A 24384-nucleotide genomic window follows, 5' to 3' on the forward strand; every position below is an offset into this window, starting at 1 on the left:
CCCTCGAGTCCGTGCGGGACGGATAGAGCGCCTTACGTGCGTGCGTGCGTACGTGCGTACGTGCGTACGTGCCGCGTGCGTGCGTGCGTGCGTGCGTGCGCGCGTACGTTCCCTTTTCTCTTCTTCGTCTCGAATACTCCAAGAGGAACGAGGGAAAGGACTCGCTAGGAAAAATGGAGTTGCGCTTGCACTCGCCAGCAGGAGCGGAACCGATCGTCTATCAGTGGCCTCTTACTTCCGGATCGGGCTCTGTGAGTAACGTTGGTCCCCAGACCCCGACGGCTTGCGCGATGACAGTCGCAAAGGATCCATTCTAACCGAGATTACCGCCAAGATCACCTGTTATTCCTCGCCTCACCTGTCCTCTGTCCTATCTCACCTATCATTGTGTTATACCAACGTGTTTTTCCTCTTTTTTTTTCCTTTCCCCCCTTTTTTTTATCGTATTGCCCTCGATCACGCTACCACTCGAAAACTATGGCGCGCTCCATATTATACCCAAACATCTTATGTACGTATGTGTCGCAGGATCGTCACGATGGAGCGCTGGACGTTATCGAAACTATGCGATGGGTTTGCGAAGATTTGCCAGATCTGAAATTACCCTTAGAAAATAATGTCCTTTGTGACTACGATCCGAGAGACTACGAAAGTATGAAAAGCTTGTGCGACAGATTTAACAGAGCCATCGATAGCTTAGTACAATTGGTATGTTTATCTCTATGTCGCTATTATTCTATTTATTCAGACTAACTTTTATCACGACACAAGTAATGTAGGCTTTATTTTCACGTTTTTATTAGTTTGCTTGTGTTTTTGTTTTGTTTCGTTTTGTTTTTTCCCCCTTGTAAATCTTGAGCCCTTGAGCCCCTAAAGTGTCGACGTCGACGTAAAGATCTATGTATATCGTTGTCCATGTCCTATGCAGTCCATGTATTGATGGTTTGGTGAAAAACGTATCTATAGGAAAAAGGCACCAGCCTGCCAACCCAGAGGCTAAATAAGAGACCTAGTAGAGGTTTACTTCGTCATATACTTCAACAAACTTATAATCAAGCTGTCGTTGAACCAGACAAGTTAAATCAATACGAGCCGTTTTCACCCGAGGTCTATGGCGAAACGAGTTACGAGCTTGTATGCCAGATGATCGATCAGATCGATGTGACGGTGGACGATGTCTTTGTCGATCTAGGTTCTGGAGTTGGTCAAGTGGTTCTTCAGATGGCAGCTGCAACTTTGTGTAAAATTTGTATCGGCGTAGAGAAAGCCGATGTACCATCCAAGTATGCACAGGTACAAGTATACACGAGTTAATACGTATAACGTACGTCTTCGACCGTTGTTATACCTATGTATTTATATATGAATGTGTGTGTGTGAATATATTTATTTGCACAACTGCCACGGATTGTATTGTAATAAAATGACGTATTGTGTCTGTCTCACTGTAGAGCATGGAAATAAATTTTCGAAAATGGTTAAATTGGTATGGGAAGCGATGCGGAGAATATCGTTTAGTGAAAGGAGACTTCTTAGCCGATGAACATCGCGAAAGTATCACTGGAGCTACGATAGTGTTCGTTAATAATTTTGCATTTGGCCCAACGGTTGATCATCAGTTGAAGGAACGCTTCGCCGATTTACGGGACGGCGCGCGTATAGTGTCCTCAAAATCGTTTTGTCCGCTAAACTTTCGAATAACGGACAGGAACTTGAGTGGTAATACGATAGTTTCTTTCTTAATGATAATGAATATATTTCCAAAGACTTTCATACGTATAAGAGTTTGCACGTTTTATCCCGACAGATATCGGCACGATAATGCATGTCTCAGAGATGTCACCGTTGAAGGGTTCCGTCTCTTGGACCGGTAAGCCGGTGTCGTATTACTTGCACGTAATCGATCGAACTAAATTAGAACGTTATTTCCACCGCTTGAAAAACAATAAACAAGGTGGCTTAGATGAAAACTCTGATTCTGTGATAAGCAACACTGCCAGCAATAGTAGTAAGATTTCTAATAGGAGTGAAAGAGGTGACAGAGCCAAGAGGGATCTTTCGAGGCACGTAGACAGTCCGAATCATTCGGAGCAGCAAGGAACAAATAGTGACTCCGATCTGGACGACAGCGCTATTAAGAGTCGTCGACAGTCAAACAAAATACGGAGGAAATTCAATCGAAAAACTACAAACGGCATTACGAGAGCCCCAGCTAGAGGTAGACAGAGGGGAAGAGGCATTAAGAGAGCCAAGCCTAAGAAGGCAATCAATATATCCGGATTAGATCTATTACATAGTCAGACTTTACTCAGTACGTCACCCCAAGCTCTTGGGAAAAAGCCTCCGCCTGCTCCTGGTTGTGTAGACCAACAGTTGTCTTCATTGTCGCTTTCTTTGCAATCGCATTCCATTTCAGTGCACGAAGAACTCAGTATACCACCCGCTCCGTCCGCGACTCCTTACGCTTTACAAATACTTCTGGATTTGTACAGGTAACTATTTTATTTCTCTATCTTTTACATCTTTCCCTCCCTTTCTCTCTATCTCTTTGATCCTACTTTTCTATGTGTTGTTAATGTTGTAAACAAAATATATTTTTTGCCACAGGGACCAATTTATGCTTATGTTGGAATCGATGAGGACGCCCGCTTACAAAGTATCCATTAATACGGATATCCTAAAAGAAAGAGAAAGAAACTCCAAGCTTCAATCGAGAGCGGCGCAATTGGAGAAACAAATCAAAGTGCTGATAGATGATAGCGTAGCTCTCTTGAAAGCGAGAATGACTGAATTAGGCATCAATGCTACGTCACCCGGGGATCTGTTAGCGAAAGCTAAGGAGATAGTTCTAAGACATAAACAGTTACAGGCTAAAGCGAGCAAATTGCAAGCGCAAGTTGCGTCTATGGAAACTGAGCAAAATAGGCTAGTGGCGCTCAGACATCAAGAATTACAGGATAAATATAATGGTCATGCGAATGCGAATGGCATAATGAATCCACATCAACCGCTCACCGAGGATTATTTGTTAAAAGAAATTTCCGCCACGCTTTCCCAGCGTAAACGATTACACTCTCAAGTATGTATCTCGGTACATTTATTAATCGATCTAATAATTTTGTACATGTATACAGGGTGTTTCCTAATAAGTATGTATATACACACACACACACATACGTAAGTATGTATGTATGTATGCATATGTATATTTTGCACGGAGCAGAGATTTGTTTCTTTTGACGTTCATCAAATCATCTTTCGTGCAACAGGTTTCAAAACTAGAGCACGAATTAAACGTGCTGGAAAGGACAAGTAATGAAAAGCAAGCCGCTGCCATTGCTCAGCAGCAAAAGGACGCGATTGGAAGTAAACACTCGCAAAATCTACATTATGGTGGTCAACAGCAAAATAATAAGAATGGAGCAACGCGTAAAAATAGGGAAGGCCGTTCGAGGTCGCAGGAATGGCCCGACGTTCCGGATATGGGAAAAATACAGGAGAATAATCCAGAATTATTAGCGCAAAAGATTTTGGAAACGGGAAGACAAATCGAAGCGGGTCGTGTACCAAATAGACAGAGTGGCAATAGTACGTCCAGAACTAGACTGCCACAGGCATCTCTCAGTTTTTCCACGTCGTCCTCTATTTCATCCACACAGTCGCAGACGACGATAGCCAATAAAGACATACCGAATAGAACTCAAGAGTCACCCAGAGTCGCCAATTTTGAGGATAGACTAAAAAGTATCATCACGAGTGTATTGAATGAAGATCAGCAAAACAGAAATAAGCAACAACAGATGCAGTTGCAGGTGCACGTGCAAAGTCAGTCCGAATCCGAGAGGAAGCGCGTTCCATTACCGCAGAATGTTTCTACTCCGGATTATACTCAAGTGAGTATACATCGACCAATCGTTATACTTTTAGCAATCTTTCCTGTCTCTTTTAATCTTCAAACACGTTCCTTATACGTTCATTCATGTAAATGTAATAATAATAATAACAACAACGTGTCTCGAACGTGATGTGTTAAGCGCATAGCATGTGTAATATTTTATCGTTTTCTAGGTGTCACCCGCAAAGCTAGCACTGCGCCGTCATCTCTCGCAAGAACGTCTCTCGTCGTCTCATTTGACATCGTCCGACAGATCGACAATCGAGCCTAGGCAATCGTCGACGTATGACAATGGGCTTGTAGCAGGTGGACGTGGGTTACTCGGTACTAGGACGATTGGTGACCTCGTCAGCGGAGAAATAGAAAGGACTCTAGAGATATCTAATCAGTCTATAACAAACGCCACCGTTGATATGAGCGCGATGATAAGACCCGAAACCGTCTACTCTCCCATTAGTAGGCCAGCAAGTGCCGAGGGAGACGCCGGTCTGTCGACGTTGGCGCACGTAGCTAGCTACGCGCCCACCTCTTCGGGAGCTTCTACCTCCACGCCTACGACTAATTCGAGATCGTCTGTACTCCTCACTCCGACAACGCAACCACCGAGGTATCTATTTCTCAAGTTGACGATTATTTTACGCGATCTGTCGAAACGCTTCAGGTGCAGATGAATTATTTCCATCAGGTATACTCACGTTCAATTGCCGCGAGCGGATATTAAGCCTTATCACGAGTCTTACTTTTCGGATAATCCCTCTCAGTCGCTCACACAATCCCATTCAGCGGCATCACCTCTACACTCGTCTCAAAACACATCGAATGGGGACGTGTTACCTGTGGAAGGGCTCGCAGCGTCGTTGCACGCTCGAATATTGAACAATCACAACAATAACGGCAAAACTGAGTCGACGCTTGCCGGCAGTAGAAGGTAGAGATATTTTTTTAAACATTGCAGTTGAGACCGGCAAGATGTAACCATGTAACACGACATGACACGCTTAGATGTATTCTATATATGTACACGTGTGTGTTTTTATTTATTTATTTATCTACTTATAGATATCAGCCATATCCGCGATACGCGACAAACAGTAGTAGTAATGGAAACGCGACGACGAGTGGTACGGTAACTGCGATTTGCCAATCACAACCGTTGATGCCAGTAAAAACGGAAGCGGTTGTGTCGTCGGTAAGCACAAGTGGAGCACCTCTAAGTCCTCTTGTGGAACCGCATTCCAATACTTCGACGCCACTAGTCGATGAACCCCAGATGACAACGCAAAGACAACGAAGTGTCGTTGGAGATGATGGTAAGAAAGTCTTGTGCTTTTGGAACTTGAAAAAAATGTCTCGCTAGAATATTGATATTGAAAACATACGCTTGGAATGATCTGTACTCCAATTGAGTATGCTTTTCGGTACAGTAACTACGGAAGGTTTATCGCAATACGTGAAGCGAACTAAATACTGATTAAATACCGATGAAATTTTCAAAGTGCTTTGATTCCTATTACACTTTCACATATGTGATATATGACAAACATTTATATATATATTTATTAGTTGTGTTATAAATTCAAATTGTTAAATAACGAAAACTATATATCATAACATTGCCCTCATTCATCAATTCAATATGAAGAGATATGCAATTCACATGCAATTTTCTTTTTCAAGAGAAGCGCGCGCGTACACACACATTTTTTCTGCATTTATTTTATGTTTTATATTTATTTCATATTCTTGCTATCTTATACGTAACAAGGGTTGTAGGGCAGTACGGTAGTACTGTCGACAAAAATCTTTGTGCTAAATACAATGCTAAATGCCACTTTGCTTAGGTCCTTCTAAATATCGTATTAGTTTTCACTCTTTCATGCATCTCCCTGCGTATTTATATGCACTAATGGTTTACGGAGCTAGTACCCTGACCTTTTATTTATATTTATTTTTGTTGTTGTTTGCTGTATTTGTTAGATGCACTGTAGCTGTTTGTTGGTTAGTTCTCTCTGTCACATACTCAATCTCAGAATCCCTGAAGCTTGTTTTATTAGAGATTGAGACGCACAGATCACAGGGAGAAATGAAAAAAATACGGCTGCCTGTGGGTTGGTTCGTCGGTACAATCGCCGGTGAGTTGTCCCACGGGGGTCAAAAATTATTTTGTTATTTGATTATATTCTAATCGTTCCGTAAAATATATACATTTAAAAATTTTATTATCTTTCTTGCCTTATATAGGCATACGCGAGCAACGTACGTCCCTTCTACTTTGAAAACACACAAGAGATACTATTTATTAGAAATCAGTTTCCATGAAAATAAGCCAGACATGCGAGGATACAAATTCTACTTTGCCAACGAATTATATGTATATAAACGCATGATGAATCAGAGTTTAAGCGGATGTATTCTAATTGGTGGACTGTACTTTTAGTGCATGTTGCATGACAAATTTTGTTTCATTTCCTATTTATTTTACTATTTGCGATCCACTTTCAATGTAGCTGTTTCAGTTTAATCTCAACTGATAAAGCACATATAAGTGTATTAATATTAGTATATTTTGACTCGCATCTGTTTTAGCATGATGTGCATTTCACATTCGTAATAGTGCAGTTTCGCAATAGTTTCAAATTCAATTTGAGAAATTTATTTTGCTCTTCTTAAGATTAAGAGATGTACAATTAGTACATTTTTGATATTAGCTACGCAATTTAATGTTGTAAATAAAATTGATTTTAAGTTCCTAATTTGCACTTTGTTTCAACATTTGCATTAAATATTGAAACATAGCAACTTGTCTGGCACTTAAAATTTGCTTTAAAATTATTCAAATTTTTGCACACAATAACGATTTATATTGTATAAATTGTTCATCGATGGATAACGTATATGTAGACTTTGATTTGAATGTAGGCAACTTTTATCTCTTGTAGAATATATATTTATAAGATATGATGCAATATGTAATTTTTGCGCGTATGTATAAAAGAGGTGATTGCGGATTATATACTCCGCAACTATACTCCGTACAATCGTATCCGGTTAATGGCTTATTTTTATGAAAATTTAGTGACACCTGATTTATCCAATGCTTTATTATGTGCATGTTACGATGATTAATTGAGATTTATTTTGCAGATGGAGAAGCTGACTGGCAAGATCGTATTAGCTCAGGATTTGATCGCTTGGTTGCGTTTGCTTCTACAGAATTAGATAAACGTAGACGATCGACAGAAGGAGTGAATACAAGTCCTGATAGTGGATTAGGTTCAGATAGCGCCGTAATAGGGCCACCACCTGTACTACCTTCTCCCGATGAAGCATTAGGACCGCCGAGAACACCTTCTCCGACTAGCCCCCGTCCCACAAATTCATCCAGTAGTAATCCCCCGAGTGGCACATCCTCCTCGGTACCTCTGAAATATCAACGACAACCAGATCCTGAGCGACATCATTTTAAGAAGAAATTTTATCGTCATGATTGGAATAATTCTGCAAGTACCAGCAAGTTTCGTCCTAAGGGCAAAGATTGGGATTGGAATCATTCCGGGCAATGGCCTTCGAATGACGAACAATCCTAATTTTATCTACATTGTGCGAAAGATAATTTTCTGTATGAATATTAAGAAAGTTTTTTTTTTTTTTTTGCTTTTTCTTCCGAGCCTAGGTGAGGGAAACAAACGGAGCATTGTTTTTACTTTTAAAGTTATTAAATTATTAGAATTGTTCTCATTTTGTTATTAATAACTCTCTTTTATGACATAATGACGACACGTTTTATCGTGAACATGGATAATATGCGCTTACAATATACAGAAAAAAAGATATCTTATATAATTAAATAGATAAAAAATCACAGATTGTTTTTTTCCCACTTTAATCATATTGAACTGTGACTTTAAAAGAACGATTGATCATGTGAGTTTTTTTTGTTTTATTTATACATCGAAATAAATTAGGTTTATTAACAAGTAGCCGCAAATCTTAATCAACAATCGTGATATTTGTTCTTGCTGAAGATGTAAAGATCCATGAGTGTACGAAACAAATAATTTAGTCTGATATATAACATGGAAAAATAATTCATATTTCTTACTTGTAACATTATAATTTTTCATATTGCAACAATAAGGAAACAGGAGCCTTAATGAAACGGAAAAGGAAACTTGTGTCTATATGTGAATACTTTAGTCGATAAATGCTTCTAGTACATTTAACTTGAAATGTATATAATTATAAGATTAATAATGTAATTAATCGATTTCAAGTTTATATATGCTGATTAAGATTGCAAGGCTATTAGCAATTACGCATGTTATATTGTGAAGAATTTACAAATTTTGAAAGAGAGTTATCAGATATATCACTGACGTAGTATTTTAACGTATTATTATTATTATTATTATTATTATTATTATTATTATCATCAGTAATCAAATTTTTTGTAGGGTTTTGTGAATAATTCTCACCAATTAGGTCTCTTGTAACAGTAATACAATATTGTTGAGATTGTATGCCATGTCTGTGTAGATTATATAAAGGTCTCGTAATCTACGCCTGTATACACATGCACACAAAACACATAACACAAACATAGATGCATACACATGGCTTGGTGTTGCTGCACATTAGACATGTTAAAGAAATATTATAATGTTGTAGAGAGATCATAATGTAGGAATGTATCGCAACGTATGTATGTATGTATTGTGCGTGCGTGCGTGCGTGCGTGCGTGCGTATGTATGACATTTGATATGTATGTATGTTTGTACGTATGACGGTATGTATTACAGGCGTATTACGGTAGACCGAGCAATTGGCATTGGAAAAAAGAGGAAAAAAAATAAGCCAGCAAAACCTTTGTGTGTTCGTAGCGAATATTGGCTACAAATTTTATATACGGCTATATCTTCCACCATTTGGAGGATATATACCTAAGTGTTCACTGTGGTTCATAGAATTATGGCAACGGATCGTAAAAAATAGTCACTTAAAATGCATTCGTATTTTAAGGCAGAAAGTTGAAGGAAAATTTTTGTTTTCGGTACACATCTACATCTACATCTACATTGTTGTGTGACTGTGCAAAATATCCAAAGAATGGCAGTTGCGAGTCAGTTTACAAAGTTTTATATGGTGCGTCATATAATTGGGCATCATGCATGATTTTCGGTGCTGCGGAATGAATCGAGCAAACGTCGAATAAACAAGTAGTACTTCAAGTCGACGCTTTAAAAAAGCGATGCGATATTATATGTATAAAGGTCCTTTCTTTTTTACATTGCCGAGTTATTCCGGTCGTGTACAGGGCGATTCTTAATTATATGTCAATCCAGCACGTAATCTATCATTTACATAATATGATTTTAGAATGTGCTACGCCGCACGTGTGAAAAATAAGGAGAAAAATGGGCAAACTCGGAACATCTTAAATTTATCACAATTCGAAAATCTGATTGTGAGGTGATCTGACCAATCTATATTCATTTGTTTATGTAGATGTTTATTTTGAGCTCTGATTTATTGCCTGAACAAGTATTGACATATAATTTGACATCATCTTGTACATACGTGTTGTATTACAATTTTAGTATTTTATTTCAACGTGCACTTGAAAATATCGTTATTTGATATCGCTTATCCCACGTCCTATTTGATTCTTTATCTAATGATTTTGGAGATTTGGAGAGATAAATTCCCAATCTATCGGTATATAATGTACACACTGGTACAGATATTTTTAAGTGTTATTTGAAATGAAATAATATGACTGTAATATAGATATACCTATACATATATATACATATATGGAAGGATCATCATGTTAGACTGTGAGAAATTGATTATCGTATTATTTAATATATCCTCTAAACGTCATTATGTATTTATAGTTAAAACGAGCATTGCCAAGCATGCTAGATACACTGCCGAATCTTCTATGAAAATTAATTTTATTATTGACCGCAATTATTATTTATTGTTTTTATTGAGATATTTTAATACTATTACTATTTGTAACAAGTAAAGTTTTTCTCTATTATTTCCACCTTCCCGCATCTAGCAGTTTTCTAGCGGTACTTTCGATATAAATAAAACGATTGCTTTGCGGTACTTATCGTTACTGCAGTTGTTACCTCTTTTATCGAGGCGCAGTTTATCAGCGTACAATAAATGACAAATTCTGATATGGATCTTAATTTTAGAACCCAGGAAATCAACGTATTGTCAAACTAAACTCAAGTGCGCGATACCGTTGGTATCGTCACGCGGTATACGTGCGGTATAAATAAGTTTTTCCGGCGGGTTACATCCGCCGCTGCAGGTAGCAGGTAGCATAACTCAAATTAATTTCTGCTCCAAATTTAAAATATATAACTAGCGTATAGAGGACATAAGTAGGTGTCAATGACACAATGGATATTTTTAAATACAGGTGCCAGCATGCACTTTATACGTGAACTTCCGAAACGATAATGTGAATACGGGTTTTATATCTTATGTGTATATATACATATATATGTATATATATATACATATATATGTATATGCATACACAATATATATTTAAATATATAAAGAGCCGTTAAAATTATGTTCTTCCAAGTACTTGAACTTGAAACACACGGTAAAGAGCATGTTCTCTGTATCGAGGTTGATGTTGATAATTTTGTTGAACGAAGTGTACGCGCTTAGTATACGAGATACCGAGGTAATATTACTGCCGATATGGGATTCCAAAGGCGCACCGGAGGTACGTTGACATAAAGTTTTATCTATTTATTCTTTAAAAGCGTACGACTGTCAAAAATTACTATTCGATTACATAATTATTATTCGATTTACAGATTCCTTTAACTTTCAAAGCCTTTGGACAATTGATTCAGTTGAATCTACGTAGAAACGACAATATAGCATCGCCTCAGTTTCAAGTCTGGAAACACAATGCCAAGGGCATCACGGAAGAATTGTCGCAGTTAAATGCACCAGATCCTTGCTATTACCTTCACAAGAATCGCGTCGGTTCCGCAGCCATAAGTTTTTGTCAACATGGATTGGTCGGTGGTATTCTTTGAAGGGAAAAACTGACATCTTTTTTTATTCTCTCTTTGTATATGGATATGCGTATAGAATATTAAAAAAATGTATTTCTGTTGGCGATAGCACGGGCTTGTCTTTCTGGAGAACGTTACTTTGGAGATCACGCCTTTGCGAAACAGCCTCGCATCTTCACCCTTACTCGTCGACGACCGTTACGTTAAAGAAGAAGGCGATCTTTCGTTGGGTGAACCTCACGTGGTTAAGCGATCACCGCCGAGGCCACCCGTTGATCTAGATGTCGAAGAAACGAGACGACCTCGAATACGAGATACAAAGGGAAAGTTAACATTAGAGCTGGCAGTCTTCTTCGACGAGGCTGCGTATCGTTTATTCTCGCCATTCCTGGACGAAGACGACGGGAGGATTCGTGACATGTTGTTAGCGTACGTGAATGGTATTCAAGCTCTGTATCATCATCCGAGTCTAGGTGTTGCGATCGACATCTCGTTGATACGCTTAGACATAATTCAGAGGCAGCCACTCGATCTACCGCACTTTGGCGGCGAGAGAGGTAGCTTGTTGGATTCGTTTTGCAATTACGCGAACGCTCGCAATCCTCCGGAGGACGCTCATTCGCGTCACTGGGACATGGGTCTTTACGTGACTGGACTGGATCTTTACGCGGTCGAAAACGGAAGGAGGAACGGCGCTACCATGGGACTAGCTACCGTCGGTGGTTTGTGCATCCCACGTTATTCCTGCGTGATAGCAGAACTGGGAGTTACGGATCAACTTGGAAAGCCGTATCCGTCCGCGGGCTTTACATCAGTTTATATCGCCGCTCACGAGATCGGTCACAAGTAAGTTATACTTGAGCGATACGATTGCTTTGATATGGTATGGTATGGTATATTTGGCGAATCAATGATCCGTTCGTTTGAAAGCTTAGGAATGCCGCACGATTCGAGCGGCAATGCGTGTCCGAGGGATGGGTACATAATGTCACCCAGTAGAGGCGTTCGAGGTGAGACGGTTTGGTCCGACTGTAGCCGTGAGGTGGCCAAGACGCTTTCGCGAACGAAAATTTGTCTCTTGGATCGACCGGAGGAGCCGCGAAACACCTCGGATGCACTTGCGCACGATCATTCGCGATATCGCGATCTACCTGGGAGAGAATGGACCGCCAAGAGGCAATGCGAGTTACTTCTACGCGACAAGGACGCGGACGTTGTCACGTTGTATCAGGCTTGTCAGTCTTTGCAATGCGAAACGCCTCACAGAAGTGGATATTACTTTGCAGGACCGGCATTGGACGGTACGCACACGACTGCACACTATATACGCACGGTTGCGAGTCATTCTTGAATTGAATTATATAGGCAGATTATTATAGCGCGTTCGGCGAATAGCTAATTGATTTTTTCTCTCCAGGAACTCGATGCGCATCCGGTAGAGAGTGTCGCGGTGGAGAATGCGTGCCCGTCCCCGAATCGCCGCGGCCGGAATTATCCGACAAGCAAAAAGGTAGCTGGAGCGAATGGAAGGAAGGTTCCTGCAGTAGCGGTTGCTTGCAAAAATCCAAAGGCGCTCGTATTAGACGACGGTTCTGCGAGAATCGAGATCATAGGACGGCGAGAGATTGCCAAGGGCTGTATTACGACGTGCTCCTGTGCAAGGATGAGAAACTTTGCAAAAAGAAACGCAGGACGATCGACGAATTCGCCACGCTGAAATGTGGTCTTTTCGGCGAAAGACTATCCAAATTAGACGGCGCGGCGAAAGGACTTCAGGCGGCTCACGAAACCGACCGGCCGTGGATGGCCTGTGCTATATTCTGTCGACGAAAGGACATTGCCGCTTATTACGCGCCACGCGTGGAATTAAACGACCTTGGCCTTGACCCGTACTTTCCAGATGGGACATGGTGCCACACCGAAGAGGGCCAAGCGTACTTCTGCCGTCAGCATCACTGCCTGCCAGAGAACTTTCGATTCGGGAAAAAATTGCCGAGAGTTTACCGGTACGAGGACGAGCACGATGACGTGGGACCGCAAAATGCACAAAATCGACTTGGAGTCGCTGATCAGTTTAACAACAGGTACTTGACATCAGGACCAGACGGTTTACCCTTGCTGACTTCTGTATCGCGCAGCATCCCTTCTCCGCTCGATGAAGATGAATGGATCGATAAGGATTACGTCGACTTACCTCCATCCGTGTCCGGACTGCCTTACCCCATCGATTAATATAATTAGTAACGGTGAAAAATAAAGAGGTAAAAATTAATGGGAGGAAAAAGAATCGATAGCTATTAGGCGAGACAAAGTCGTTTGCAAGGAGGGAAGTAGACTGCTACGTAGAGCGGCAGCTCGGACGGGTATTCTCTCGATCCGCTGGATCCGCGCACGAGAGGACGAGAGCGAGAGCGCGCTGACGTCATCCCCACTTCACCGTCTATTTTAAGAGTGTCCCAATGTTATATATTCGTATTTCCATAGGAACGGGATGGAGAATCGAGAGCAATAAAGAAGATGTGTATCGTATAACTTAATATTTCTCATATTATTTCTCATATTTAGCGTACAAATAATTAATCAACCATTAAACTTAGGAGCACGTACATAACGGGACGTGTTCGCTCGACATCCGAGTGAAACTAATTCGAATCGAGCCTAATTATATATTCGTTTGTGTCTCGCAATATTTAATGTAAAGAAAAATTCTTTATATTAGACTTTATATTAGACAGAGCGTACGTACGACAAAAATGATGTACAAGACTCGTCGCGATATCTGAAATTTTCGTTTCACCGTTCTTCCACAGAAGTTTTCTTTCCTTCGTTCTCGATCTTACAACCTTACGCTTAAATATCGTTAAATGTGTCATGTGTAGTAACAAGTACGAACCCGCACTTGTGAGTGAAACGGATAAACGTTCTGATATTGCATCTGCGTTATCTTACAGACAGCCTTCGTACATACCACACGTATATTTCTAGGACGCTCTCGCATACACACTCACGCATACATGCACATACGCATAATATATGTATATAATGGAGAAAAAGTAATTCAGACACGACAATCACGTGAACGTAGCAGATTCTTTATAATTATTTTATACGTTATAATTTAATATATTTATCTATATCTGTGTTTACTCTTTACGGTTTCTTTTTTACTCGATTGAGAGACCAATCGTGCTACATATAGACACCAAGTCGCTGACGTTCAACTCACGTGAATATCGACGTAACGTCGAAGAAAATACATATTTATCTTGTTTGATTTGGCCTCTAAGAGCAAATCTTGGAAATATTTAATCGTTCTCGATCATTCCATGTCCTAGTCGTCGTCGTCGTCGTCGTCGCAGTCACTATCGTCCGTGTCGTTGTCGCTACGCGTCTTCGCGTCTCTCCAAGTACTAGAACGTACACGAGACACGAAACGTATCCGTAGTTTTGCTGATTGAGACGATTAAAGATGTGTGAACGTGCATCGATATTTATTACATTATATACGCCGTTGCGTATCTCGATCGATACGACGATACGAGCTCAATTGGGTAATGTGTCGTACAATATATCCTTGGCGCTTTGGGTTAAAGTTTCAGGGAATTTAATGTCAAACGAGACGAGAAGATCGCCCTTCCGCGACGGTTCTTTGGGGAAAGGTAGACCGTGTCCTTGGAACCTCTTGACCGTATTCGGCTTGACAATCTCCCTCGTTAAATTCAAGGGTATCTTTTCGCCGGTTAGCGTAGGAACTTCGACGATGGTGCCGCACAAAGCTTGCTTCAAGCTCAGTTTGCAAGTATATCTAATGTCACTGCCTTCTCTCCTGAATAGCGGATGCGGCTTGTCCCTGATGATAAAAACAATGTCCGCCGGTTCCCTCCTCGGCGATTGATCGCCTTCTTTCTGGAAAGTGATCTTGGTGCCGGCTTTCCAGCCTGGCTTTACATTGATAGTGAGAAGCTTGTCCTCCTTCTTGGAGCTACCGTCCGGCTGGATGGCCCGTCTGCATATCTTCATCTTCTTGGTGCAACCTCGCAGAATCTCCTCCAAGGTGATGTACAAATCGTGCTCGATGGCTGGATCTTGGGCGCGATCTTTGCCAGTTCCTTTACCGGTATTCGGGCTGGCAAAGTTGAACGAGTGCGATCTAAAGGCGCCGCCTTGTCGCGGCGGTCCCATGCCGAGACCGAAGGGATCCATGTCGATGTCCATGTCGTCGTCGTGGAAGGCGAATCCTCCGCCGCGGTTGCCAGCGAACTCGAACAAGTTGTGAAACGGGCTGGCCGAGCCGAAGAATTGAGCAAACGTCGCCCTCGGATCGCCGTGGAAGGTATACGTCGCACCCCCTCCGCCTCCGCCGGCCGAGGCACCCCCTTTCAGACCCTCCTCGCCGAATTTGTCGTAGACCTCCCTCTTCTTCGCGTCCGACAACACCTCGTATGCCTCGGCTATTTCCTTGAATTTCTCCTCAGCACCGGGGCTCCTGTTCTTATCGGGATGGTACCGTAAGGCTAACTTTCTGTAAGCCTTTTTTATCTCCTCGTCGCTCGCTCCCTTGGCTATGCCAAGTATTTTGTAGTAGTCTTTTCCCATCTCCCCTATCTCTGCCTCTGCCTCTGCCTATCTCCTCTTCCTGAAACAACACCCAAACGTCCAACGTCATACAATGTCCCAAAATACTAACGTATTCGCGCATATATATATGCATATATCATGTCTCTCTCTAAACTCTAAATGGTATTATAAGCAGTAAAGTAAAGCAAATCACCAGAGAAAGAGAGATGTCTTTTCAACAACAGATTCTTCGATGCAACTTACGTATGTAATTTTTAATTTCAGAATCAAGATTAAGACGTCTGCCATTAAGGGCTAATAAAGGCACGCGATCTTTATATGTAGAACGGATCGTTGTCCTCTTTCTTCCAAAGTAATCCAAGATACATTCTAGATATCTCTTTTAAATCTCTTTTGCTTTACTTAATGTCAATAACGTCGATACAGATGGACTCGATGGATTAGCTCCGAGCTCCGAACTAGAGTTTACCGAGTCTACGAGTCACGTGCTCGCGTTCGCATCACCCGACACCCGACACTCTCCGCGTATCGAGATCGGCACCAGCAGGGCCGAATGAAACGATAACGAAACAAGTAGTAAGTAGATGGAACTAAACATGTTCTCTCGGTCACGTTCGCTTTCACGGACATGCATTTGCACGCGTGTGCGTGTCCATTTGTCATATTGTCATATTGTCGGTAACGCGCCAAAGCCGTCGCGATAAGAGCACGGGCATGGGCATGGCAATGGCAACGGGAACGGGAACGGGAACGGGAACGCGAGTATCTGTCCGCGATGCCACACAACGTTTCTGCCATTTTTTTTCGCGTCGAGTCCCGAGCGATGGAGATGGAGATGGAGAACCATCGGGAGCCAGCGCTCCAACCGTTCCAACACACCCACGTACGTATCACCGATATCTATTTCTGGCAATGATGACCGCGAATACGCGACGAATGTTTCGCTCGTTCGCACGATTCGAGCTGCAACGCAAAAATAAATACCCCACCCTTAGACGAAAGTTTCGTGTCGTTGCCATTGCCTTGCCTTGCCTTGCCGTACCGTCGACGTCGTCGTTCCATCTCTCACAGTTTTCAGATTTTTCCTACGCGCGCGGGAAATCGATCGACGTTACGAGAATGCGAGAATACGAGAAAAGATTTACACGCGTCAGAGGCGTGCAATCGCGTCGCAAGGTTACGGATTTTCTCTCCGCCTTATGCCTTATAGCTTATAGCTGCCTGCGATCTACGATTTTGCCTGCTACTTATCGTTAGTCCACTTACTATCTCTATCCTCAAAGGATTATTCCTCGTAAGAGCACGTATATACGTTTCGCTTTCGCACAGAGACAGACAGACACTTGGAGCTTGGATCACAAAAGCTGGAATACGTTCGCAACAGTTGACAAAGAATAATCGCGAACAAATCCAAACGACTCTCAACTCTCAACTCTCAACGTTCCTTGAGCGCGTACGTATCAAGCTGTACTGCTGTACTAAACTGTCGCGTAACCTCGCCGTCCATATATATATAAACTTTCCATCTACCAGCCACTACCAGCTTCCGGAACTTTCGAGAATGAATCGACGGCCGACGCCGACGCCACAGCTTCGCAGTTCGCAGCGCTCCCTCGATGCTCGCGATCCGCCTCGATGACGTCAACCCTCGATGTCGATGACGCGTGCGAGTCGCGCGACCGCGCGCCGCGCGGCGCGCTACCGTCGCGATCTGCCGCGCCGCGCCAGTTTCGAATCTCTCAAAGGCTCAAAGGTCCGCCCCACCAACTTACCCTGGAGACAGTGGAGACCACATTTCTGGATCGACGGATTTATTAATTAATATATACACGTTATTCCATTATTATCTACTTAAACGTAGAAACAGGGCGTGCTTGCATTCTCGCGACGTTGGCGGCATATACTTGTCGTAAAAGTCCTGAACAAACTCTTCCACTTTGAAACCGAATTTCTGGTACAATATTAATGCGGGATTCGTGGCCGACACGTGTAACGTTACGTCTTGTCCCATGCAAGTTTGTATCAAGTGGTACAACATGAAGGTGCCGATGCCGGACCTTCGCCACTCCGGGCGCGTCAAGAAAAACGAGATGTAGGCTTCGTTGTAGCCAACGTACGGTACCAATATCGCGAAGCCCACCACCAACTTTTTATACAACACAACGCACGTGAAGTCTGGATACTGCAAACATTCGGTCACTAAAACAGATATATTTATTATGCGCGTGCGATACACATACGCGATTTATTATAAAACTTTGCAAGATAGACACTTACAATCGATCCCAGGCCAAAAAAACTGACAACAGAGACTGTTGATCGCGGGAACGTGTTGCGGTCTGATGTAAGAATAATCGATGGACGCCCTGGCCGGCGGTTTCCATCGGGGATCATTTCCGTTTACTTTCGCGCACAGCTCTTCCATGATCCTTAACCACAGTGGCCGACAACAAGCGTCTCGTCTTATAAACGGCTTCAAAAGTCTATTCGTATACGGGCTGTGTACGGACGTAGGTTCGTTGTAACCCTGCAACCTTTGTTCGAAAATATATCCCAGATCGTCGCTAAAAAATCGATCCAACACTCGATCGTTGTTTCTCGACGGGGTCGCAAAAGCTCCCGATTTAGATCCGAAATAGTGATCGACGTCCAACAGAGGAAGCCGATACTCTCTTTTCCTCTTTCGCACCGCCAGTTTTCTGTATAGCCTTTTAATAGCGGCCGGCGCTTTGTCGAGATCAGTCTTGTCCTTATTGAGCCTTTGCAACAAATACGCTTCCTCTTGACAAGTCATGCGCGATATTTTTTCATCTGGAATACACATATGCATGCATCTACATATAATTCACACAGAAAGAGTGAGAGAGTGCTATTGCAACTCGCGCATGCACGTCGCGCGAAAGGATACGTACCGGTAACGACTGGTAAAGACTTGGACCAAGGTCGTTGACGGCGTTTCGCTTCTTTAAACAAAGAAGCTGGAGGCTGCTCTTGTATGGAAACTGGACTGTCGTTGCTATCCTCGTCATCGCTTTCCTCCTTAATCTCTTTAATTTCGTCGCCACTACAGTTTGGCGATAAAGCACTCTCTGTATTGCACAACCAGTCGCACGTATCCATCAGCTGTGCCAAATGGAACGCGTTGCTTTCAGATTGGCAGTCGCGGATTAAATCGGAGATGGATGGAACGTCACTCTCATCGCGTAACATTATATCATCCTCGAGATCCATATCTACAAGACAAAAAACAAGATATGTCTCTTGATCTAACGTTTGTTCGTTTGTGTGTGTGTGTGTGTGTGTGTGTGTGTGTGTGTGTGTGTCACAGTGCTTTCAGTTACTCAAACGTACCATTTGGCTCATCCTCTTCCAGTAAAAACTCAGATAGGGTTTCCGTAGGTTGAACGTACGCATGGGAATACATAGAGGAGCCTTTATTTTTGAACAGCTCTCCACTGCAGTTGCTATCCTCTCCGATCGAGAGACTGGAATCTGACTGTGCAGGACTGTCTGTGAGCTTACAAGGTACGTTTGCACCTGCGTATCTTTTTCTATCCATTATCATTTTGCTATCTGGAAAAAGAACGTGTTGATACTCTGCCTATTGATCTATTGATCCTCATACACGTTACGTGTGTGTGTGTGTGTTACTTTTGGCGATCAAAATTTCAGGAGGATCCGTGTCCACTAGTTTCCACCATCCAGATTCTCCTAATTCCGTAGTGCCGGATTTGAAAAAGATGCCGTTGTAATGAGACAATGTACCAGATATGGTGCCGATCCAATTCTTCTTCTTTTTCCTGAGTGCAATCAACATTTTGCGTTTACATTTTGAATTTTGCACCACACATTTGGAGTACGTTATACAATATATTATTACAGTTAATGTAACGTGAATACAAATAATACAGAGTAAAATACTTACACAGTCCTCTGAAATAAGTAGTCCCAATTTCTCTCGACAAAAGTACCGATATCGGATTTCCAATGGAAGTATCCTCTTTTACTAATGCCACTCGATTTTTCACGTAGATTGTAAAGCGTCAAAATAATAATGTTGAGCCATGGCATTCTGTCGCGCACGACCATTTCCTCGCCTAGTGGATTGCAAGAGGCACACGTAAGTTCGAAGAAAACATCTCCTACGAAAGACACTGGAACGCTGCCTCTCTTTAAACATGCCGTATGTATTATTTTGTCGCATCCACCGCTACAACGTAACGTTGGTTTGTCGTAAGGATCGCACGCTTCGCCACACGTCTTGCATTTCTCGACTTGCATGCTCTCGGCTTCGCTCAACCCTTTCGAATTTGTCGCGTTTTCCACGTGTTTCTCAATCTCAACTTCAACCTCAACCTCAACTTCAACGGCTTCTGACATTTTTACCTGTTTTAACCCGTTTTAACCTCTTTAGATCTCTCGCAGAAACGGAGTTTGCGGCAAAAAAAATCTCAAGTCTTAACCTCTATTATACAAATATCTCTGACTTTTCTGTTTCCGAGTTCCGAGAACAGCTGTCCTGCATGTAGCTAAATTCGACGTCTCGTCTAGTATTTTCCTGTAAAAAAAACCCCGCTGCTCTTTTACACACATTTGTCATTGTCACGTACATGTAGATTTAGAAGATAAAAAAGCCGGAAGGCTGAAAATACCATGTCTGTCCATAATCGTAATCACCTAATCACCTTTCGTCTTGTGTACGTTGCGGCTGCACTTGCAGGAGTTGCAGTCGCGTATGAGCGGTATGACGGTATGAGTATATGCGAGTGTTGTGATTTGTGATTGTGTCTGTGTGAGAGCAGCGCGAAAGAATTTAAGTGTTGGGAAAAAAATAATTGACTTATCGTTAGGGTTGACGGAGATCTGGGTTGATCTAGATTCTAGGATATAGGAAATCGAAGGTACCACAGATAATCGTGTTTACACGTTACATCAAGTTGGTCTTTTTATTCGAGATATACAGCCTTAAGAATACTGTATAAAATAATCGTCTGCAAGTTGATCCTGGGGAAGAGAGAGATTTCGCCATTCTTCTTCGGGGTTTAAACGTTTCTTTTAAAACTCTAAAATTCCAAGTTTGGTAAACTGCCGATCAAAAGACAAGCCGAGAGAAATAATTAAACGAGTTATATCTCATATCTCGTATGCATATGGACGACCAAATGTTACACATTACAATGTAAAAGAATACAAGAATGAGAACTCCTGTTTTGGCATTTATTTATATTTATATTATGGATAACATTTGAAATTGTGTAGGGTAAATCATATCCATATGTGACATTAATCATTGTTACACACACGTGCCGAATACTTAACTTGGTCAACGTGTCAGCTGTGTGCTGTGTGTGTATTAATATTAACATTATTAATAACGTAGATCAGTCCACGTCGTGTAAATGTAAATGCATCGCACGACACAAAAAAAGTCATGATTCATCTACTTTTCTACTTGATTTTACTATCGCTCGTTGTGAATATAAAATGTGTATGTTAAATTTATCGAGTGCCGTGCCACATAGCATATACAGATAATGGATACAGATATGGCACATATCCATTAGCAAGTGCAAGTACAAGTAAGCGTAGCTCGTATAGCTCGCACATTTTGCAACAAGTAAAAAGGAGATTAACGATTTCTCGCAGGTCTATCTAGTCTTGTAAAATGTAAAATAACTGCTATTCGATTAAATGCAGGTACCTTTCCGCACGTGAGACGCGTGCTTTACACGAGTTAATAATAATAATAATAATAATAATTTTTGTTCTACACGTAGTTTTTTACTTAATTAGTAGAGCCTTTTCTCATAGGAGAACAAGCTGTGTACATTGCCCTCCTGCTGAGCCGAGGGCGTTCTTCTTTCGAATTTCAATTCCCCGCTATACATCATAGATCGCAAGGCGGCGAGCGACCTCGCTCCGATATCCTGGCAGCCGTGCTTGATCCCGCAAGTCAAATAAGGCAGAAATTTAAGCACCGAACCCTTGTCCACTATAGAGCCGCTGACACCTTGAGCTACTTTCAATTTGTCCATCTCGTTATGAAAATATCTATCCATCGCCGAGCCCTTGGCGTCCTTCCTGTCCATGGCTTCCAACGAGCCCATCCCTCGGTACTTTTTAAGTCGGACTCCGTCGCTGAAAAAATACTCGCCCGGAGCCTCGGAGGTTCCAGCTAAGAGAGAACCCATCATAACGGTACTAGCGCCTAAACTGAGACCTTTGATAATATGGCCGATAAACTGAATCCCACCGTCCGCTATGACGGGGATCCCAAATTTTCGGGCGTATTCGGAAACCTTGTAAACGGCAGTCGCTTGACCCCGCCCTACGGCCATCACCTCCTGCGTTATGCAGATAGATCCGGAACCCATACCGACGCGTAACGCATCGGCTCCCGCCTCTATAAGATTCTTGGCTTGCATCGTAGTCACGACATTACCAGCGATCACCTGTAAATTTGGATACTGCGACTTGACGTACTTGATCATATCGATTTGATATATCGAGTTGCCCTGGGAGGAATCCAACACGACCACGTCCACGCCAGCCGCCACGAGCAATTCGAGGCGGTGCTTGTCCGTCTCTCGCGTCCCTACCGCGGCTCCCACCAACAGCTGTTTGTTCTCGTCCTTGCTGGCATTCGGGTAGCTACGGTTCTTCTTCAAGTCGGTCCTCGCCATCAGTGACACGAGTTCGCCTCGTTCGTTGACGATCGGAAGCTTTCCCTTCTTGGACTTTTCCAAAATGACATTGGCCTCTTGCAAGGTTACGCCAGCCGGCGCGGTGATCAGATCCTCCAAAGTCGTCATTATAGAGCAGAGCGGTTTACGTTGGTACGTAGGCAAACGTTCGAGGAAGTCGATATCTCTGGAGGTGACGATGCCTAGCAGCTTGCCGCCGACTTTACCCGTGTCCGTCACGGGTACTCCGCTAAAACCGTGCTCAGCCTTGACGTTTAAAACGTCGTTGACCGTGTGATGCGGCGCCAACACAACTGGATCCCTAATGAAACCATGCTTGTACTTTTTTACCTGTAAACAGGAGACAAGCGTGTATCTATCTACAATTTAACGTGGGAGATTATTCACATTATTATCCACACACATATATATATGTATGTACACGGATGTGCGTTTCAATGGGTTTGAAGAAGGTCGGAGCGAGAGAGATTACCTTGTGCACTTCGTTGGCTTGATACTCGGGGATACAATTGTGATGTATGATGCCGATCCCGCCGGACAGGGCCATAGCTATAGCCATGTCAGACTCGGTAACGGTGTCCATCGGCGAGGACACGAGGGGCGCCTTCAGCATGACTTTTCTGGTTAACGGTGACAGCAGATCGACTTCGTCCGCGGTAAAATCGATGTAGCCGGGAAATATGATAAAATCATTGTAAGTCAATCCGTCACCCGCGGCGAATAGCTGCGCGGCCGACAAACCGTCGTCCGGCAGCGGCACGTCCGCCGGCTTTATATCGCCCAATACGTAGTCTGCCATAATTTCTCGTCGCGCGTCGCGTTTTACGTTTCGTCGAGCCGAAACCTTGTGAGTCGTGGTGACTGGTGCCTGGTGCCGCGCTACCGTCCTTACTTTTCAGTCGGGCCCGAGGAACCAAGCTTCTCTCTCTCTCTCTCTCTCTGGAAACAGGAAGAGCACTAAGAACACGTGCTACGTGCTACACGTGCGCGCTCGAAACTGTTGGCAGTCGTGGCCACTGGCCACTCGTGGCTCGGGGCTCGGAGCTCGGAGTTGCTCGGAGTTGCTCGGCTCGGTTCGGCTCGGTTCGGAACTCGGAACGATCTCGCTCGAAGAGATCAGCCAACCGGCAACGAGCGCCAGTCGAGCGGCTTCACGCTTCACTGTCACTGTCACTGTCACTCTTCACTCGGCTTGAGAGCAACACTGACAATGAGAGCTGAAAGTTGAGAGAAGGCTGACGGCTGACGCTGCCGGCCAATGATCGTGTTTCAATTAACGCGCGTCGTGTCGCGCGGTACCTAATTGTTCACTCGCTTTCTTCCACTCTTGACACTCCTGACACCGCTCAGTCCGTTAGACCATTATCAATTATCACCGGAGCATGCCGGAGTCTCCGGAGCGGAGCTGGGACTGCTGAGAGCGACTAGCGACGAAAGCGAAACTTGGGTTACGGAGTACGGGGTGCGGGATATACGAGATAGAAAACGCGTAACGATAGCGCATCACGTGGACATTTCTACTTTTAACCTCACGAGTCGCGAGTGCACCGAGTGCAGTCGAGTCGCGGTCGCGGAGACTCGCTCCTCTCGCCGCAAGCTCGCACTCATCGCACTGCTCACTGCTCGCAGCAGTGTCGCAATTCGAATCGTAGAATTTTCGCGTGTTATGCCATGGCGCGAATGATTGAGCAGATTAACGTATGTGCTGTGCCCTCCCTTGTAGCTCCCTCGAATCTTGCCTTGAAAGTTTCCATCCATACGCAACGGTGACGAACTGACCACGCACCGTTCAGAACAGCTGTTGAAAACAATGGCAGGGCTGCCGTTTGGAAACTCTGATTGGTATTGGCTCCAACATCCATTTTTATGTATAATAAATTAACTTTAATCTCTGCAAAACGTACACGTTACGTTCGTCTTCTGCAACGTGATCTAACTGATCTTTAGCTCTTATATGGATTATACGTATTTTCTCGCGCTATAACGTCGCGAGACGTGCTAGCCGCTCATTGCAAATTTCTTTCGTGTCTTCATTTTGTATTATTTATAAATATAAAAATCCACGGATGTGCATTGGCGGTATACACACGTACATGTATATATGTATATATATATAGAAACACTCGTATACGTAGGTATAATATACAA

General features: G+C 43.0%; 5 protein-coding genes and 1 long non-coding RNA gene across 9 annotated transcripts; 3 read left to right on the forward strand and 3 right to left on the reverse strand.

The window, feature by feature from the left end:
• The first annotated feature begins 116 nt into the window (after positions 1-116).
• On the forward strand, positions 117-9928 carry Gpp (DOT1 like histone lysine methyltransferase grappa). Of its 2 annotated transcripts, none has more exons than XM_071785554.1 (11): positions 117-251; positions 529-708; positions 967-1293; positions 1452-1719; positions 1808-2492; positions 2608-3079; positions 3270-3893; positions 4069-4502; positions 4581-4823; positions 4955-5205; positions 7040-9928. In XM_071785554.1, exons 1-11 carry the CDS (start codon positions 174-176, stop codon positions 7480-7482), a joined length of 4005 nt encoding a protein of 1334 aa, XP_071641655.1. In that variant the 5' UTR covers positions 117-173; the 3' UTR covers positions 7483-9928. The 2 variants fall into 2 exon arrangements, with proteins under 2 accessions (XP_071641655.1, XP_071641656.1); XM_071785555.1 differs by lacking the exon at positions 7040-9928 and adding an exon at positions 5873-6016.
• On the forward strand, positions 7558-13486 carry Stl (ADAMTS metallopeptidase stall). The gene is made up of 5 exons (XM_071785611.1): positions 7558-10653; positions 10748-10957; positions 11064-11800; positions 11885-12255; positions 12372-13486. Exons 1-5 carry the CDS (start codon positions 10537-10539, stop codon positions 13184-13186), a joined length of 2250 nt encoding a protein of 749 aa, XP_071641712.1. The 5' UTR covers positions 7558-10536; the 3' UTR covers positions 13187-13486.
• Positions 13479-17126, reverse strand: LOC139817472 (dnaJ protein homolog 1). Of its 2 annotated transcripts, none has more exons than XM_071785598.1 (2): positions 16799-17126; positions 13479-15590 (listed from the first exon to the last, which is right to left on the reverse strand). In XM_071785598.1, the coding sequence occupies exon 2, from the start codon at positions 15548-15550 to the stop codon at positions 14498-14500; it is 1053 nt and encodes a 350-aa protein (XP_071641699.1). In that variant the 5' UTR covers positions 15551-15590; positions 16799-17126; the 3' UTR covers positions 13479-14497. The 2 variants fall into 2 exon arrangements, with proteins under 2 accessions (XP_071641699.1, XP_071641700.1); XM_071785599.1 differs by lacking the exon at positions 16799-17126 and adding an exon at positions 15776-15961.
• Positions 16271-19343, forward strand: LOC139817480 (uncharacterized). Its single transcript, XR_011733241.1, has 3 exons — positions 16271-16415; positions 18861-19057; positions 19205-19343. It is a non-coding gene; the product is annotated as an uncharacterized lncRNA (long non-coding RNA).
• On the reverse strand, positions 17327-20325 carry Atac2 (Ada2a-containing complex component 2). 2 transcript variants are annotated; one of them, XM_071785566.1, is made up of 8 exons: positions 20185-20325; positions 19996-20090; positions 19458-19918; positions 19184-19332; positions 18884-19105; positions 18445-18765; positions 17810-18343; positions 17327-17731 (listed from the first exon to the last, which is right to left on the reverse strand). In XM_071785566.1, exons 3-8 carry the CDS (start codon positions 19910-19912, stop codon positions 17376-17378), a joined length of 2037 nt encoding a protein of 678 aa, XP_071641667.1. In that variant the 5' UTR covers positions 19913-19918; positions 19996-20090; positions 20185-20325; the 3' UTR covers positions 17327-17375. The 2 variants fall into 2 exon arrangements, with proteins under 2 accessions (XP_071641667.1, XP_071641668.1); XM_071785567.1 differs by having other exon boundaries at positions 19996-20314.
• Positions 20326-20464: 139 nt separating this feature from the next.
• Ras (Inosine-5'-monophosphate dehydrogenase ras) lies at positions 20465-23877 on the reverse strand. The gene is made up of 2 exons (XM_071785584.1): positions 22709-23877; positions 20465-22566 (listed from the first exon to the last, which is right to left on the reverse strand). Exons 1-2 carry the CDS (start codon positions 23033-23035, stop codon positions 21322-21324), a joined length of 1572 nt encoding a protein of 523 aa, XP_071641685.1. The 5' UTR covers positions 23036-23877; the 3' UTR covers positions 20465-21321.
• Between the last annotated feature and the right edge of the window lie 507 nt (positions 23878-24384).

Source organism: Temnothorax longispinosus, chromosome 8, assembly GCF_030848805.1.
Source record: "Temnothorax longispinosus isolate EJ_2023e chromosome 8, Tlon_JGU_v1, whole genome shotgun sequence".
In the NCBI taxonomy this organism is placed as follows: Eukaryota; Metazoa; Arthropoda; class Insecta; order Hymenoptera; family Formicidae; genus Temnothorax; species Temnothorax longispinosus.